Source organism: Diadema antillarum, unplaced genomic scaffold (assembly GCF_040938485.1).
Source record: "Diadema antillarum isolate AM-2024a unplaced genomic scaffold, OU_Dant_1.0 scf00000128, whole genome shotgun sequence".
Taxonomy (NCBI): domain Eukaryota; kingdom Metazoa; phylum Echinodermata; class Echinoidea; order Diadematoida; family Diadematidae; genus Diadema; species Diadema antillarum.
Window position 1 is genome coordinate 4,979,174 of NW_027271017.1, and position 20,102 is coordinate 4,999,275.

Sequence of the window (20,102 nt, forward strand, 5' to 3'; positions counted from 1 at the left end):
TAAGCGTGCTCAAAACTTGTTCCGAGTTACTCGTGGGGGATTGCACTCAGAGGTACACGCAGAACACCAGTAGGAGACCCTTACCGGCAGCACCTCTCAGGCAACTCGAACGCAGCTACTTCTCAGTACCTGTAAGTCGCTCGTAACAGCAAACGGATCGGTTTCAAAGCTGCCAGGCAGGTCACACGGAATACATGCAAGTAGAAGATAAGTAGCACGCGCCTAGTAAGTAAGAAACAAGTGCGAAACTCGCAAACATTCTTGTCCGCCCGTGGAAATTATCCTGCGTGCTGGAAAATCCCTCCTCGCAGCAAGCCCGAGTAGCTTGCCCGGAAAGCTGTGACACGGCCTTTTTCCCGTTCTTCCTGAAATTGAGTGTATTGTTTATTTTCTGTTTTCCTCGTAGACGGGCATTACATGTACATCGAGACGTCTTCTCCACGTTATGCCGGGCAAGACGCACGCCTAATCAGCCCCGCCCAGTATCGTTACGGGCCTCAGTGTCTGACATTTTGGTATCATATGTTCGGTGCCACAATCCATTCACTGAATGTATACAAGTCTGCATCGACGACACCAAGTCCAAATAAACTCCTTTTCTCACTTACCGGAGCTAGCGGCAACGCGTGGTATGAAGCACAGGTAGGTTATGACAGAGATGTTTTTCCAAGACTTTGTGTATAAATGCAGTAAGTATAGATACAAACATTGCTATGAATGCATAACTAGATGTGTATTTAATAAGTGAATCATCAAGATTGAACGTCAACATTAACTCAGCCTAATCGTGACAGAGGTGATAACATGCGGCGGGGTAAAAATACCATATGACCCCCACCCTCCCCCCTCCCCCCCCCCCCCCCCCCTCCCCCCCCCCCCCCAAAAAAAAAAATACAACGGTAACCTCGCAACTTTAGCTTTTAAAATAGAGAATCAATCCAAATACAATTGCAGGTTAATGACACTATATCTCATTGCCCACATCATATAAACATACAACCCCCCCCAAAAAAAAAAAACAAAAAACAAAACAAAAACAAAAACAAAAACAAAAACAAAAACAAAAACAAAAACAAAAAAAAAACATTTGATTTGATTTGTTTCAGTGGTCAAAGAGAAATGAAGATTTTCTAGAGCTGCAGCATGTCATGAATCTCTGCCCTTCAAGTTCCGTCTATTGTGTTCACACATTAATGTTCATTTCCAAGAACGTCCATGTGCTAAACTTGGAAGAATCAATCTCATGACGTGCTTTCCAACAATCCACAGTTCTCTGTGACCGGTAAACCAAATTGAATGGAGTTATCTGCAAAATAGAGCTGATATGTTATATTTTAAGACTCTGAAGTAGCACTTAGACGGTTTAATCATATCGAGCGTTATCAGCGTGAAAAGCGGATTTATTTATTTTTTTTTTGACGTACTGTAGAACAATTAAATCAGTCCAGTTAGATTTAGATACATTGCCTCTATGATCTGTGTGCTAAAATTGGTCTGGTGAGTTAATTTTTCTTCTTTAACCTTATGACAACAGGATCCTGATAGGTTTTGATTTAAGCCCACAGGGGAAATCGGAAACTCGAGAGAAACATCACCCTTATGTTGAAATCTCTTTGTGATATCATGACGAAATCATCACTTCATTTAACATCGTTATAAGATCGTACGTACTACATGAAATATGTGATTTTAAACTTATCAAATAACAATGTATGTCACAAATACAACTATTAATCCTTTGTTAACAACCACTTTTATCTATACACTAAGTTATGGCATTTCTCGTCAGCTTTCTCTGGCTGCATTAAATTGTTATGAGAAACAATATGCAAATCACCTTTTTTTTTATCACCAGGTCCCCATTGACAATTACACCCAGCCATTCTACATTACCATAGAAGGTGTACGTGGGAGTAGCTACACAGGTGACATCGCTGTAGATGACATTGTGCTTTCTCAGGGACCCTGCCGGCGAGGTACAGCTATGATTATGCCTATAAAAAAACAAAACATGAGAGCGCTCGTATTAATTTGAGTCAAGGTCCACTTAACTTGCAAAAGAATGTATGAAATCCTGAAAGTAACAAGTGACTCTTACCCCTTTATAATATTCAGAAATAACTGGCATAGATAAAAAAGAGAAACACGTGTAGAAACCATGAAACGATACATGAAAGCTAAAGAAAAAAAATCAAACGGCAAGTAAAATTATTCTTGATTGCACCAATATGTTCATGCCCTTGCTGGTTTATAATATTTCTTCCTTGTCTGTATGGAAAATCATCATTGATTATAACATTACAGAATTTCTAGTGACAATTAAATAGGCGTGCTAGATTTGTTTTGAAATTATATGCAGTAATCATATCATTTTTTTTTCTCGTTAGATTGCAATGACACGTGTGTTATCATCCATATTATTTCCCAGAGGGTAATGAACGAAATATTCAACAGTTGAATATATTAACCAAACTCTCGGAAGGTCATTTTCATTTTTTTTTTTTTTTTACATTTTTCCATTTTTTTCCTACTTTCATATTCATCTTTATGAGAGATTAGGAATAAAAGAGCGTCTGTTACAAGTCAAAGGTAAAATCGTCAGAATTCCCATTATTCTTTTTTCATTCACATATCAAATGTCTTATGATTTCATCAGCATATAGATGAAATAATTAATCCAAATGTACTTTTCAGCACGAAATTAAAGTGAATCAGAACATTGAAATATACAAATATCAGAAAAAAACATACAGAGAAATCAGAAACAGAAATCTTGAACGCTTATCCGTCATTTTTTTTTCTGCGACTGAATATACCTATCATAAATATATTCAGGAGAAAATATTAAAGAAACAAATTTGTGTTAAACGAATTAACAGTTGGAATTTGAGGCTCATAGAAAAATTGGCTTCCCTGAAGCAGAAAAAAAAAATAGACTACAATATTGAAATTCATGCAATACTCTCGTCGAGATGTTTTCATTGCAACTGATAGACAAATTACCCTACATCGACGTAGGATACGGTCACAACCCCAAAAATTATCCTGCTCGGCGAGTTTTTAGCCAATTTCGGTTGGACACCGACGGGTGACCGACCAGGCACAACTGATTTTTAGGGCATCGGTCCGTCGCCGCTGAAGTTTTAACGCGGAGTTAAAATTTCAGCGGCGACCGACCAGTTTTCACTCGCTGCCCAAAATACGTTCGGTGTCCGAGCGGCAACCGCCCAGGCACTGACCTTATCGAGCGGTCGCCGCTGAGCGATGTAGGAAACAAAAATAAAAGAGACAAAAATGACAAAAGCACAAAAGAAAACCAAGGGAATAGATAGAGCGGTCGCCGTCGAGCTATTTAGGGACTAAAGATAATAAAGATGTAATGGCAAAAACATTGAAGGAAACCAGGGACTAGATGCGGAAGAGAAACAAGAGCATTATTTCATTCCAATCCTTGCATTATGCGTATATATCATAAACCTTTGGAAATGAATTTATGTTGTTACTCGTGATCACATGTACGATTTCTTTGCAATTGTTACAAATAATTATGTTCTGTTAATGCATTGTATACAATTTTCCTGTTTATTCAATGGAAATGAAAATAAAGTTGAAAGTTGAAAGTTGAAGCAGGGGGAGGGGTAGAGACAAGGAAACCCCACCAACATCTCAGCATCTCAAAATCTTGGCAACCAACATCAGGGACATGGAAGACAGGGACAACTACTTTGTGGCAAAGGAGATGAAAGCTAACAGTTAGTGTCGATATATAAACTTAGTAAAATACGGTTTGGTTATCTTATCATTTATTGAATTGAATGAAGAAGGATTGAAAGACAAGAGATGGGGAAATGAAAATATGAAATTAGATAGGAAAGGAAAAATACCGTAAAATAAAGAATATATTTAGGGAAATTTTAATCTGTTCTCATCTTTGTTCTATCTTCGGTTTTCCTCCTTTTTGTTTGATTTCCTAATTTCCAATTATCTGTGGTTTCACATAGCTGAGGTTTTGTAGTTGGTAATTCAACTCTTACATCTTTTGCCTCGAATTTTATCTTAATGAATTAATTAGTTATCACACCACAAATGACGTACGTACATGAATAAACCCAGGAAGCTTGTGAGTAATTTCCACCAAAGACCGGCGGGCTGCCGCCGTTACGACTACCGGACACCGGTAGATGACCTATCGATCACCCGTCAGTCGCTGAGCGATTTCGTAAAAATCGGCCGGTGGCCGATAAGAGATCGTCCAGTTGCCAATGGGGCACCGCTCGGTGACTGCTCAGCCTCTGCGCGGAGAAGACCCCATATCTCGCAAATTTTTAACCTAAAATCGACCAGTGACCGACGGGAAATCGACATGACATCGCTCGGGCATTGCTGGGATTTTATAGCCTGCTCGACATCTCCAAAAACTGCTGGGCGGTGCCAAGATTTTAGCAGCGAATGAGCAGGCTATAAATCGGTCGGTCGCCGCTCTGAGTTGTGACCGTAGCCTATTAATAAGCACTGAATTGATCCAGGGAGGTGGGAACTTCCAACCGCCCTGATTGATCATCAGTGTTTTAGTAGTAGCTGTGATAGAAAAAAAAACAAAACATGGGCGTACATACTCGAGCAGGATTCGAACCCACGAATCACCGGACAGGCGTCATCTCCACTATACCACCGAGCTCTCGCCCGACAGCAAGTGTTGGTTCTTATTCTAATAGCATGCAGCAGGTATGTACCGCAATTTGTCAATCAGTTGCAATAGACTAAAATACTTCACTGGTGCTGATTACAGAAATATCATCTAATTTCATGTCAAAACATTAATATGAAAGTGCCGTAACGAAGATTCATGTCTGTAAGGCCAAAATATATAGATGTCTCCTTGTAGGAAACTCAACGGTAAACTTCAAAACATCAAATTAAGTACATGTAACAGCGACGTCCCAGGAACTGCTAATGTCCACCGATTTACGAAGGCGAGTAAACAGTGAAAATACAAATTCCTTTAAAATGGAATCTACGAATCTCTGATTTTAGAGCCCAAAGTGCGACTTGTAGGAGGAGAAGACGACACCCAAGGGAGAGTGGAAATCTACTACAACGGCCAATGGGGGACTGTCTGCGATGACTACTGGGATATCGAAGACGCCGACGTGGTGTGTCGGATGCTGGGCTTTGAGGGCGCCTTACGTTATTCTTGCTGTGCCGGGTATGGCCAGGGATCAGGCCCAATTTATCTGGACAACGTTGAATGCAATGGCACGGAGACTAACCTGGCAGATTGCCAACATAACGGATACGAAATGCACGACTGCGGACACTCTGAAGACGTTGGTGTTGAGTGTATACCAACAGGTAAGTTCTAGATTTTTGACAAGTATGTTTCACTTTAACAGAATATTCTAAACAAATTTGACCGATTGACCGTTTTGAGTGAAAGTTTTGAATTTGAACATATTTTGACAGGATAACAAGATCAGCAGGTGAGTACTATTTTACATCAAGGTTGGGTACAGCCCAAATATATAAGTATTGCTTCATAAAATCATATTACATTGATAAACACTACACAAAAAGTAAGTTCCCCCTAAAACAAACCTCTGTGATTTATTAATCTGTATCTGTATTTCTCGGCTACCTTTCATGTGAAATTCAGTGGATATCACTTGGTCACGCTTGATTGAGCATGATTTAAAGTAAAAAATGGTCACATTTTGAAATTCACAAGCCCAATTTTGCAACTTTGATTTGGAGATATGAGAACAAATTTCAGCTTTCCAGGATAAAAAGGCATGCAACGTATAATTTATGTGCTACTTATGAGTGTACCATGTGACTTGGGCGCAATTTTCTAATTTTACTCTATTTGAGTATACTGCTTGAGAAAGTATATTTCTCACAAATTTTATGTTTGTTGTATCTATTCAAACACAGGTAAAAATACTTGCACTCAGCCTTTAGGCTGTTTTTCAGTAAGTGCGTGTGATATACAGTGTACAAAAAAACATAATGTGGTACAATCAACGTATAGGATAATACGTATTATGTGACCGTGCACCTCAAAACGAACATAAAGTCGCACACACTGATTTTGCGTGAGGACTGAAAATAAGTGAAATTGGTCAACATAGCCGAACTTGACTTTTTCATATCTTCTGAAAGAGCAGATCTTCCTTTACATTATGCTAAAATTTGGTATCATAAAACGGGCATGATAGTGTGTATTTTTGGAAGTTTATCTCGAACATTTTTGGTAGAATAATGTAATTAGGGGTGTCTTTAGAATCCCATTTTCATTTCCGTAAAACCTTGTCCACACTCTTCACTTTCAACTCTAATAACTTTTGAAAGGATGATGATACTGCTTTGAAAGTTGGCATTAATAATGTACAGAATGTGTTTATGAGGCATGCTCAATTTCAGATTAATCTAATAATCACTTCATTGTTGTTACTCTGGTGGTTTACTTCCTGTTTTTTGTCCCATTCATCGCACAGCCTGCACGGTTTGGTAAAGATTAAGCGCTTGAATAGACACTGTACTTCAGAGCCTCTTTTCTCAGTTTACACTTTTCCTGAGTTTGTGCTTTCTTTCCAATATTTAGATAGGTTACGAGAGTCCATTTGATTTGAGTTATACATCATTTTAAAGCTTAAAGTCTGCTCTTTCAGAATATGGTCTTACTAAAAATTCATGTCTGGCGACTTTTTGTTTGTTTTGAGGTGCAGGGTCACATATACAATAATCGATATAACGAAACAAAAGATGAGAGAAAAAAAAAAACAATCATAAACACAACACTCTTTTGCAAAATCAAATACATAAACAATAGAATGCAGAAAGAAAACACCTCGGAAAGAAAGTGATATCAAAAGAAGAGTTATAACTGAGAAAGAGAAAAACTCATAAATTAAGTAATAAAACCGAACCGATATCCTTCAGAAATTGTGCTAACCTTGTACATGTTCTCATGGCTTCCGGTAAATGATTGAATAATGCAGTTGCTATGTAAATAATCCTACTTTTGCAGAAATTGGTCTTTGGTTTTGGTAACAAAACTTTAAATGCCATGCCTACTTCCTGAGATTATAATTAGATACTCTTGATAAGTCAGAAAATCAGGAAGAAGGTTATTTAAGACTTTGTAAAAGAAAACAACAAGATTTTTCTTTTTCACTTTGGCATTGAGTCGGTCAATAGGCAGCCTTCCATACAAATCTCGTCTATCGTGACGATAATCTACTTTTAAAACAATTCGAAATTCTCTGTTCTGAAGTATTTGTAGTCTTTTTATGTTACAAGAATTCGGTTTCATCCACATGGTGATACAGTACTCAAAGTGAGGACGAATCATAGTTTTATACAGGGTTAATGCGGTGTCTTGATCAATATGGTCTTGTCCTTCTTAAAGCGTACACATTACATAACATTATACTTTTTACGCTGTCAACCTGTGGTTTCCAAGAGAATTAGAATTCTGTGGGTAATAATGACAACACCTAAATATTTACAACAAGGCGCTAAGAAACATCACATGTTAAACAGATGTTTAAAAACAAATGAGGTGAATTCTTTGTTTCGAATGTATGGAATAATTATTAGCCGTTTGAGGCCGCCTACAACCTTCATGAATCTTTTTTGTCTCGCCCACCGGAGGTGAAGGCGAGACTAAGGGATCCAAATGGCGTCCGTCCGTCGTCCGTCGTCCGTCCGTCGTCCGTCGTCCGTCGTCCGTCACAAATGTTAAAGTTTACCTGCAAGACTCTCTTTTGACAAATAACTTCACATAAGTTCCTTGGATTACAACCTAATTTGGGCCATAGATGCACTAGGGATACCTTCATGTTATGGTGCCGTTGGAGGTCACAGGATAAGGTCAAAGGTCATTTGAGGTCATACGTTCAAGTTTACTTGCAAGACTTATCACAGGTAACTCGACACATGTTGCTACAATGGCAATCAAACTTGGGTGATGGATGCACTTGGGGTACCTTCATATTATGGTGCCGTAAGATGTCACATGATAAGGTCAAAGGTCATTTAAGGTCAAACGTTAAAGTTTACTTGCAAGACTCTTATCACACGTAACTCTACACATGTTGCTACAATGGTAATCAAACTTGGGTGATGGTAGATGTCTCTTGGGAAGTTGAAGGTATCCACAAGGTCAAAGTGTACAAACGGGGGTCAACGAACTTTTAGGGCCCAATGTTAAGTTTTTAGGGCGCATTTTGTTTATGGCTCATAACTTTTGATCCCTTTGTCCGTTTGCGACCAAACTTGGGAGGAAGATGTCCCTTGGGGAGGTGAAGGGCATTACAAGGTCAAAGGTCACAGAAAGCGGTCAAGAAATTTTTAGGGCCCAATGTTATGTTTTTAGGGCGCGTTTTGATTGTGGCTCATAACTTTTGATCCCTATGTCCGTTTGAGACCAAACTTGGACGGTAGATGTCCATTTGGGAGTTAAAGGGCATTACAAGGTCAAAGGTCACAGAAAGGGGTCAAAAATTTTTAGGGCCCGATGTTAAGTTTTTATGGCGCGTTTCGATTATGGCTCATTACTTTTGATTCCTTTGTCCGTTTGTGACCAAACTTGGATGGTAAATGTCCCTTAGGGTGTTGAAGGTCACCACAAGGTCAAAGGTCATAAGCAGGAAATTAACTTCTGGGAGTTATAGAAAATATTAATTCCTTGTACGTGAGTGGGCGAGACACAATTTGGCGATTGCTTTGTTTCTTTAACTTCATGACTAACTTTTCCTGGAAATGTTCATGTTCTTTTCAGAAACCCCCATGAGTTATATAGTGTACAAAACAAATCGTTGATTCGAAGTTGTGCGTCACCCACTTTTGACTGTTCACCATTTTATTAATTGCCGGAAATCAAGTCCGACTTGTAGGAGGCAAAGACGACACCAAAGGGAGAGTGGAACTCTACTATTATGGTCAATGGGGAACTGTCTGTGATGACTTGTGGGATATCGAAGACGCCAACGTGGTGTGTCGGATGCTGGGCTATGAGGGCGCCATTCGCTCTTCTTGCTGCGCCGAGTACGGCCAGGGTTCTGGCGCGAGTCTGCTGAGCTACGTCCACTGCAGAGGCACAGAGAGTAATTTGGCAGATTGCCGCCATAGCGGATACGGAATACACAACTGCAATCACTATGAAGACGCTGGTGTGGAGTGCACACCGTCAGGTAAATGCTGAACTTTTACAAGTCCTCAAGGCCCTGTCACAACTTTCCGGGCAAGCCCTCCGTTTCTGCATGCGACTTAAAGGGTTTGTACAGTTAGACTGGTTGAGGTTAGGATTTAGCTTTCAGTGTTTTGCGAGATATTCCGAAACCACTCTATGAGATTTCAAAAAGCATACAATTCTAAGGGGTATCAAAAGTTTTGATGAAAATCGGTTTTGAAATGGCTGAGATATCCAAAAACAAGGGAAAATAAAGAGATCCTAATAAAAGGCGTAGCACGTTGCCTTTTATTATTATCACTTTTTTGGATATCTCAGCCATTTGAAAAACAATTTTCATCAAATAAACGTTGAATCCTTTATAAAATCAAATGCTCTTTCATATTTCACAAGAGGTTTCTCATCTCACTTTTAGAATAGGAATGTTATAAACCTGAATCCCTACCTCAATCAATACTCACCTTTATAAACATAAGGATTGAGAAAATGCAACAATATTAGTAGAACACATCAGTGAAAGTTTGAGGAAAATTGGACAATCGATGCAAAAGTTATGAGTTTTTTCAATTTTGGTGTAGGAACCGCTGGATGAGGAGACTACTACAGCTTGTGAGTCATAATATGCGCACAACAGTATAAAGAAATGTAAAAGAAAATTCAACATATTTTCACTTTTTTCGCGTAATAAAAGAGCACTTGACTTGCCTCTTTCTAAAGGCAGGGGGAATAATATCACCCATAACATTTGTCGGTAACGAGTCAGGGGAATGTGTACTTTTTTCAAAAGATGTAATTTTGTGAAATTCTTCTTATATTTTCCTTATATTGTATGCATGTGACATCTAAGTTATTCATACACTGCAGTAGTCTTCTCATCCAGCGGGTACTGCACAAAAACTTCAAAAATTCATAACTTTAGTGAACGGAGATTGTCTGATTTTCCTCAAACTTTCAATGATTTGTTCTACTAATATTGCTACATTCTCTCAATCCTTATGTTTATGAAGGTGAACTTGTCCTTTAATTGTGAAGAACAATTTTTGCTACTCGGAGGTCAGGGCTGACAACCCAGTGAAGGAATTCCTCTGAAGGAATGGCAGAAGTCCCACAGAATGTCATTATCTTGGCCACATACGGGGACTGCGAAGTGCGCGTTACAGCTGCGAAGTACCTCCGTAGGAGTTGCTTTCGAGGTACTGCTGCTGCCGCCAAGTCCTCCTACTAGCGTTCTGCGTGGACCTCCCCCCTCCCACGGTGACAATTTTTTGCATTTTGATGTTGTAAATGGTGCAATTTGATGCATGTTTTTGCGCGCTTTATCGACGTGGAACAGTCCCACTTGTTTAAGGTAGCAGCATGTTTTGATGTAGATTATTATTGAATTGAATTGAATTTATTTATTTAACCACGGTAAAAAAGCCTGCTATCAGCTATAAGCTGTTTTCAGCAAGGCCGTGAAATGATAAGAAAACATACAAATCATACAATGAAGAGAATGCACATAAAAACCACAAAATAATCATTACAAACGAACGCCAGAAAAAAAAATATAAAAAAAGGCACAGAGTATACATTGTGTAAGTACAGAAAAAAAATGAACATGAAACATGTGACAAGTTATTGGCAGATAGTAGTTACATAAGCATTGTGTGCTTTAATAAATTTGATATAATCAAGTAGAATAATTAGCAAAGGAGATGTGCGAAATTGCTCTTGAAAATGCAGTGATTGAAGTTAAGGATCTTGTTTCTGTTGTTAATGTATTGAATAATTTCGATGCCGAATATAGAATGCTATTTTTAAGAATAGTTGATTTGGGCTTAGGGAGGTTAAGAATATTTTCATGATTACGTAAATTGTAGTGGCTTACTCTTTTCTCGAGACGTTCACATAAACTTTCTGGTAGAAAATTATTCAGCAGTTTGAAGATGAAAATCAATGCTTGCTTTTTCCAACGATCGATTAAACAGTCAACTTTAAGTGTATTATATCATATTTGGCGGTTAAAGGGTGTGTACAGTTCTGGTCGAGGTGTAGATTTAGCTTTTAACATTTTGCGAGATATTCAGAAACCACTCTATGAGATGTAAGGGGGAATGCAGTTCTAAGGGGTATCAAAAGTTTATTCGATGAAAATCGGTGTTGAAATGGCTGAGATATCCAAAATCAAGGTGAAACAAAGAGATCCTAATAAAGTTGTGGCATGTCGCCTTTTATTATTAGCACTTTTTTGGATATCTCAGCCATTTCAAAACCAATTTTCATCAAATAAACGTTGAATCCTTCTTAAAATTACATGCTCTTTCATATTTCAAAAGAAGCTTTTCATCATCTCACTTAGGAATGTTCAAAACATGAATCCCTACCTCAACCAGTACTGTACAGTCCCTTTAAAACGATTATCAACTTGCAACACGATTCTCAGCGCCCTGTTTTGCATTATCTGCAATCGCCTTAAGTGCACTGAATTACCATTCATCCACAGAGTACAACAGTAGTCAAAGTGACTTTGGATTAAAGTGTGGTACAGCGTAAGAGCTGTTGCTTTGTCAGTAAAACCCCTTACCCTTCTGAGTAAATAGAGATTGCGTATGGCCTTAACTCTTACACTTTCAATTTGCTGAGACCAAGTTAGATTACAATCGATAATAACACCGAGGTATTTACATTGATAAACTCTTTCGAGTTCTGTATTACCAATACAAACGTTGAAGTTGCGAAAGGGTCGTGATTTTGCTTTAGATCCTAAGTTCATGTAATTACATTTCTGTACATTTAATATCAAGTGGTTATGCGAAAACCAGTTAGCCATCAGCGAAATGTCATTATTCAAAACGTGTTGTAATTCTTGGGGGTTTTTGGATGCAAAATACACACAGGTGTCATCCGCATATAAAGACAGGCGACACTTTTCAACAACTTTTGCGAGATCGTTTAAGAACAATAACTGAAGAGCGGACCTAATATGCTGCCTTGCGGTACACCACAATGCACAAAAGAACAGGAGGATTCATTTCCATTGACCACAGTCATCTGTCTCCTTTGACTAAGGTAATGTCTAAACCATCTGGTCACATTCTCATCAAAACCATAGTAAACTAATTTCTTTATTAAAATGTCATGCAAAATTAGATCAAACGCTTTTTCAAGATCTAATGAGATTAAACCAACAACATAACCTTTGTCTATGGCACACATAAGGTCTTCAATGACATTGATTACAGCAGTCGAAGTGGAATGTTTTGGTCGAAAACCGTGTTGTTGTGAACATAAAAGACGATTTTCCGTTAGATACGCAGTAACCTGCTGAAATAGCCTACTATTTTTCCAATACCTTAGAAAGCACAGGTAAAACAGAAATTGGCCTGTAATTGGTTACATTGGTTGGGTCACCATCTTCATAAAGTGGCGTGATACGTGCTAATTTCCATGCGCTTGGTACTACACCTTTCACCAGAGATAAATTGATCAAATTTGGTAAAGGCCGTAACATATGACTTACTGATATCTTAAGTATGCTTGCAGGAATATGATCAAGACCAGTTGCCTTGTTCAAAGGTATTGTATTGACATGCTTTAGAATGTCTTGTTCTGAGATCTCCTGAAAAGTAAACACAGACAATGCTTTTTCCATAAATTTTTCCATGTTATTACCAAACAGTTGTGTTTCTTTACGTTTGTTTGCAATACTTGTGAAATGGTCATTCAAATAAGTTGCAATATTTCTATATCCACTGACATCTTTACCTGAGACAACCAACTTATTAATAGAAGTATTCTTCTTTTTGTTCGGCAAAACACAACGCAAAGATTTCTACATAGCGGAGGGGTTACCCTTGTTGTCTCCGATCATTTTAGAGACGTATAATCGTTTGGCCGTTCTTATCATGGATGTAACTCTATTTCGTAGTTTTTTATACATGTCCCAATGAAGCTCAGATCCAGACTTTTTAGCTTGCTTTTTTATCTGGTCCCTTTCTCGAATCTTACTTAATACATCATTATTCATCCATGGTGTCTCTTTTTGTTTGACGCGCCAGCCCTTTTCCGAAGTGGAACATGTTTGTCGAGAATGGAATTGAATTTAGAGACCAATAATTCATATGCTTTTTCTACATCACTTTCCGCAAGCACGTCAAACCAAGACACCTGCTGTAAGTCTTCAATGAATTCGTCTTCACATAACTTCTTAACAATTCGGCTGACTACATATCTATGGTTACCTGGCGATGGTTTGGTATTACCCCAAGTAGCCATGACCATAAAGTGATCGCTTAAACTAAGGGGTATTACATCACAAAATGATATTTTGTCATGATTTGAGGAAAAGAGAACATCAATTGTGACCCTGCACCTCAAAACAAACAAAAAGTCGCCAGACATGAATTTTTAGTTAAGGCTATATTCTAAAAGAGCAGACTTTAAGCTTTAGAATGATGTATAACTCAAGTCAAATGGACTCTCCTAACCTATCTATATATTGGAAAGAAAGCACAAACTCAGGAAAAGTGTGAACTGAGAAAAGAGGCTGTGAAGTACGGTGTTTATTCAAGCGCTTAATCTTTACCAAACCGTGCTAGCTGTGCGATGAATGGGACAAAAAAAAATAGGAAGTAAACCACCAGAATAACAACAATGAAGGGATTATCAGATTAAACTGAAATTAAGCATGCCTCATTAACACATTCTGTACATAATCAATGCCAACTTTCAGAGCAGTAGCACTATCCTTTCAAACGTTATTAGAGTTGAAAGTGAAGAGTGTGGACAAGATTTTTCAGATATGAAAAAGGGATTCGAAAGACACCTAATCACACTATTCTACCAAAAATGTTCGAGATAAACTGCTAAAAAAAAATACACTATCATGCCCGTTTTATACCAAATTTTAGCATAATGTAAAAGAAGACCCGCTCTTTCAGAAAATATGAAAAAGTCAAGTTCGACTAGGTTGACCCATTTCACTTATTTTGAGTCCTCACGCAGAATCAGTGTGTGCAACTTTATGTTCGTTTAGAGGTGCACGGTCACAAGTAGAGTTGAGGTTTTAGATGTAATCCGAGTAGGCAATTCAACGAATTGTTTCAGCTCGTGCTCTTCCGCTATTTGCAATAAACGTTTGGTGTGATGTGCTGAGAGCACTTTGTTAAGATCACAATTCATGTCACCCCCAAAGACATAATCAATGCTCTGGGTTTCAATATTCTCTAAGAGATTTTCTATCTTATCAAACATATCGATATAAGAATCTGGGGGTCTAAAGTAGTAAAGCACAAGAAATGGTTTTTGTTTTGGTAGACAAATTTCGATACACAATAAATCCAGTTTATCATCAAATATATCCTGTCTCTTTTTGTATATTACAGACTTATGAATATATATCAAGATACCTCCACCATTTCTTTTTCTGTCCATTCTGATGCTTGCATATCCTTCAGTAAAAATTTCATTATCAGTAATAGATTGGTCTAATCTTGTTTCAGAAAGACACAAAACATGGATTTTATTTGTTTTTACTACGTGTGTTATTTCATCAAAATTTTTCAAAAGAGAGCATACATTCAAATGTGCAATATTAAAACCAGGATGCGAGTTTACGTGCTGAAATATAACTTCAGGTTTTTGATGACTGATAAATGTATATGGAGACAGTTTATCAAAACTTTCCTGACTGATACTTACATGTTCATGGTCATTATCATTCAACTTATCTATGTTTCGAGGCAGTTCATTCATTAAACATGCATTGCACATCCAATCTACATCAGAATTGAAAAGTTCATGAGAAGCTCCTGAGCAGCGAAAGTGTGCCCATTTTAAACAGGAGACACAAAGTATACCTTTTTGGATAGACCTGACTGACTTGTCACATGATAAACACGGAAATTTAACAGCCATCTATATAACAATATACAAAAATAATAACTATGCACAAGTGTTCTGATACCTCACAGCTTTTCAAGATCTGCTCGATGTCGAATGTTCACTATCTTGCTATCCCTTGTCAGTGCACGAATTCTGCCGTCATTGGTCCACACCCTGGTGATCGAGTCGCATCTCAGAGCCTCACGGACGAGTTCCATTGCCTAGACGATGTCGGGTCTTCGCGAATGTATATATATCGGGGGTTTTTTCAGCTTCATTCTGGCGGCATACACTTTCTGACGAACATTGTACCGTGCAAACTTGACAATCTGTGGCCGTGGTTGATCAGCTCTTCCTGTCTGAGGTCTTTTCGGTTGAATCCGGTGTGTTCTGTCCAGGTCGCCTTCCCCCACGTTGAAACCGAGGTCGAGTTTGGAGTTGAGAAGATCGAGCACAACGTCATCGCTGATTTCGTCCTTCTTCTCCGGCACGCCGTATATTCGAAGGCAGTTTCGCCTGGAGTACTGCTCTTGTTCCTCCAGGTAGTTTTCGCTGTCAGAGAGCTTTTTCTCCAGTTGTTTGTTTCTCAAGTTCATTCACTTCTTGTTGCTTTTTCTCGACGTCCAGGTTGACTGCTGCATACACACTTTGAGATACCCGGTCTATCAGAGCCGCTGCGAGGAGGTCAACCAACTTTGAAAGGATGGGCTTGGCACAAAGCATTTCTTTTATCTGGTCTTTGAGTTTCAATTGTCACTCTCGATTTGTATATAAGATGGTATGATTTAAATACACTTCTTGTATTAATTCTTTTCACTGAATATCATGAACGCGACTGAACCCGAGCGAGCGGAGCGACGAAGGGGGAGGGGAGGGGGTGGGAGGGGGTGTCCTGTTTATTAACCTGTAATTTGACTACTCACTGTCACTTACATTCTCTTTATTCAAATACCGGGGTGCGGCCTTTATTTATAACCAAATGAATCATACCAAAATTCGCGGGAAACCCAGCCAAGCATTTCTTACCGCGCTGCGAGAAGGATGCAGCTGGCAACCTCGATCTCGCCAGCTGTTAGCCTAAAAATTCTTTCTACCTAGACAGTAGCCCACCGTAAACAAGAGGGTAGGAGCAAAGGGAAAAAATAACCCTTCCGTGCCGTTTATCTCTGACACCCTCCCACGTGAGATCTTTTTGCATAATGATGTTGAAAATGGTGCAATTTGATGCATGTTTTTGCGTGTTTTAACGAGTTGAAACTGTCCCACTTGTTGAAGGTCGCAGTATATTCTAGTGTAAATTATTATTGCATAATTTGCCTATAATATAATTATATAAAATGTGACCGTGCACCTCAAAATGTAACATAAAGTCGCACACACTGATTTTGCGTGAGGACTGAAAATAAGTGAAATGGGTCAACCTAGTCGAACTTGACTTTTTCATATTTTCTGAAAGAGCGGGTCTTCTTTTACATTATGCCAAAATTTGGTATCATAAAACGGGCAGGAAAGTGTGTTTTTTTAGCAGTTTATCTCGCACGGTAGAATTTTTTCGGTAGAATAGTGTGATTAGGTGTGTCTTTAGAATCCCTTTTTCATTTCTAAAAAACCTTGTCCACACTCTTCACTTTCAACTATAATAACTTCTGAAATTATGATACTGCTTTGAAAGTTGGCATTAATAATGTACAGAATGTGTTAATGAGGCATGCCTAATTTCAGTTTAATCTGATAATCCCTTCATTGTTGTTACTCTGGTGGTTTACTTCCTGTTTGTTGTCCCATTCATCGCACAGCCAACACGGTTTGGTAATCTTTATTATTATATTCTTTATTCACTTCCTACAAAGCACATAATACAGTAAAATATTCCTGAAAACATGCAGATACAATGTATAAACATGGATACACAAATGAAATATAAAAAAAAAATAAACAGACACACACATAAGTCCTCAGTGAGATCCAACAGACATCCACATTTAAAAGATTAGGCGCTTGAATAGACACTGGACTTCAGAGCCTCTTTTCTGAGTTCAAACTTTTCCTGAGTTTGTGCTTTCTTTCCAATATTTAGATAGGTTAGGACTGTCCATTTGATTTGAGTTATACATCATTGTAAAGCTTAAAGTCTGCTCTTTCAGAATATGGTCTTAACTAAAGATTCATGTCTGGCGACTTTTTGTTTGTTTTGAGGTGCAGGGTCACAAATGGTATCATTTAAATAAACTTTTTGTATTCATTCTTACTCTGAATATCATGAACGCGACTGAGCCCGAGCGAGCGAAGCGAGCGAGGGGAAAGGGGAGGGTGTGGTCCCCCCTCCCACGGTGAGAACTTTTTGCATAATGATGTGAAAATGGTGCAGTTTGTTGCATGTTTTTGCGTGTTTTAACGAGTTGAAACAGTCCCACTTGTTTGAGGTTGCATTATATTCTAGTGTAGCTTATTATTGCACAATTTGCCTATTATAATTTGAATAAGAATTTGTATTAATTCTTACTCTGAATATCATGAACGCGACTGAGCCCGAGCGAGGAAGAAGGGGAGGGTGTTGGAGGGGGATTCCCCCTCCCACGGTGAGAACTTTTTGCATTTTGACGTTGCAAATGGTGCAATTTGATGCACGTTTTTGCGTGTTTCATCGACTTGAAACAGACCCACTTGTTTAAGGTAGCAATTTATTTTCATGTCGATTATTATTGAACATCATGGCTATAAGATGGTATTATTTAAATAAACGTCTTGTATTAATTCTTTACACTGAATATTATGAATGCTGTCTGTTCAGCAATCAAACAGAAAAAGCATGCACACGAGGGTGTAGATAGGGGCATTTCACCTCCCACACGAAGGTGATTTTGCATTTTCAGACGTAAAAAAAAATAAATCGGAAATTGTCATTCCCAGAAATGTACTAAGTGTAAAATGGGTAACGAGCAATGGAATGGTGGCAAGATACCTGCCCTATATTCAAGGGAGCTTTTTATTTTCAGTTTTAAGCTTTTAGAATTGAGTTGGAATATCTGGAAATTTTTCAATCAGAAGAGAAGTGTAGCAAGTCTGTGGAAGGAGATTCTGTATAATTTTCTGATTGCAGTTAAATGTTCTGGTGCACACATTTTGTGTCATATTTGGAAAAAAATGTTCAAAGTGTAGCCACAGTCTACTTCTATGCATGGGGGGGGGGGAGGGGCGAGCGAGCAGGGAGAAGGCATTGGCGAGTGTTATCTCTACCCTTCCCGTACGATGGAGCTTTTGCCCTTTTAAGGTTGAAATTGAGATATCCCGTATATGTATATTTGATGGAATATATGGGAAATCATAAAACAACAAAACAAAACAAAACAAAACTGATGTGGGGGGGGGGGGGACTGAGGGAGGAAAGGGTCGATTAAAAAGGAAATTCCCCTTGTACATCAGGGAACTTTGAGTTTTCGGAATATAAGTTATAAGTCATGTGCACTCAGAATTATTCATAAGTTTTTGTAAATCAACGATCTGGTGTACATGTTTGAGTGAAATATTCAAAACATTATCTTATTTGATGAAAGGTTGAAAAGGAGACCCGTTTCATGTGCATGCATACAGTATACACGCATTTTTTTTTTCCGCCTCGCAAATCCCCGGTCCAAATCTTAGCGGGGGGGGGGGGGGGGGGAGGGGGCGACCGCCCCCATCGCCCCCCCCCCCCCCCACGCCCGTGTGCTGGAAAATCCTTCCTCGCAATAAGCCCGCGCAGCTTACCCGGAAAGGTGTTACAGGGCCTTAACACATGTAAGCCTAGGGTACATATTAATTGCAATGATTATTCTAAATAAATGTAACCGTCAGAATGAGAAAGTTCAATAGACAATCATAGTTGTTTCTCTGAAGCTGAAAAGTGAGTACCTCTTCATTATAACTGGAGATAGGTTTACTGATGATGAGAAGAACTCTCTGAAGGAGTTTAATCATATTTTCATGGTTGTAAAGCCAAATTGTATATCCTTGGGGGGAAATGAAAACAAACCATTTACAAGATTAACCTGATCAAAAAAAAAAATGCTCAATCTCATGTTTCAATGTCACAATCGGCGACTACTCATGTAAAACACATACAAGACGGCGGCCTTTGAGGCCGCACACGGTTGTAAATTATTATTCTTGACTTCATGCTTGTTCCTACTCACTGAAATGCGCCTCCTTTTTATTCCCTACTTTTAGCACACCCCAAAATTTAAGCCCTGCATTATTTGCAAAATAATAATCCAACAATTGTAGCTGTTTTTTTTTTCATCTGCATAATGTTATAGTTGTTCACCATTTGATTATAATTTCCCGATTTCAAGTGCGACTAGTAGATGGCGAAGATAACTCCAAAGGGAGAGTTGAATACTACTACGGTGGTCAGTGGGGGACTGTCTGCGATGACTACTGGGATATCGAAGACGCAAACGTGGTGTGTCGGATGCTGGGCTTTGAGGGCGCCTCAAATTATTCCTGCTGCGCCGAGTATGGCCAGGGATCTGGCCTGATTCTGCTGGACGACGTCCAATGCAATGGCACGGAGAGTAACCTGGCAGATTGCCAACACAGCGGACACGGCATGAACGACTGCGGGCACCATGAAGACGTTGGTGTGGAGTGCATACCAAAAGGTAACTAGACTTGGAATTTGTAAACACTGACAAATTAGGTGATCCGATCTGTTCGGAAATCAATTATATGAGTCCTGATCCAAATAAGCATGACCATACAGGTTTCATCGGTGTTGAGGGGACATTTGCCGTGTGATGTTTGGATTCTCATTTAGAAAAGGGAGTCAGACCTGCCATCGTTGGTACAGAATTCCGTATACACTAACGACGATACAGAATGAAGTATATTTGACCTCTGACCCCACTTTGCACACTCAAGATGACGTCTGAGCAAAAAGTAATTACGTTATGAAATGATCCTTGTAACATGGTCTTTGCGTGTGCAAAACATGGGAAAGATAGGGAATGTATATACCAAGATACAGGATGAACCATTTATGACCCTAATTTACATACCGAAGATG

The 20,102-nt window shown here is 38.8% G+C and overlaps 1 protein-coding gene across 1 annotated transcript; it reads left to right on the plus strand.

Moving 5' to 3' along the window:
- The first annotated feature begins 3,703 nt into the window (after positions 1-3,703).
- On the plus strand, positions 3,704-19,706 carry LOC139720502 (scavenger receptor cysteine-rich domain-containing group B protein-like). Its single transcript, XM_071631856.1, has 4 exons — positions 3,704-3,752; positions 5,035-5,350; positions 8,872-9,200; positions 19,390-19,706. Exons 1-4 carry the CDS (start codon positions 3,704-3,706, stop codon positions 19,704-19,706), a joined length of 1,011 nt encoding a protein of 336 aa, XP_071487957.1.
- The last annotated feature ends 396 nt before the right edge of the window (positions 19,707-20,102 follow it).

What these genes read in the sequence shown, in the direction of transcription:
- LOC139720502 (XM_071631856.1), top strand. Translation starts at nt 3,704, where the DNA reads ATGGAAGACAGGGACAACTACTTTGTGGCAAAGGAGATGAAAGCTAAC. An exon ending in AAAGGAGATGAAAGCTAACA is followed by an intron (nt 3,753 to 5,034) that starts GTTAGTGTCGAT and finishes CTCTGATTTTAG; the next exon opens with AGCCCAAAGTGCGACTTGTA. An exon ending in GGTGTTGAGTGTATACCAAC is followed by an intron (nt 5,351 to 8,871) that starts AGGTAAGTTCTA and finishes CATTTTATTAAT; the next exon opens with TGCCGGAAATCAAGTCCGAC.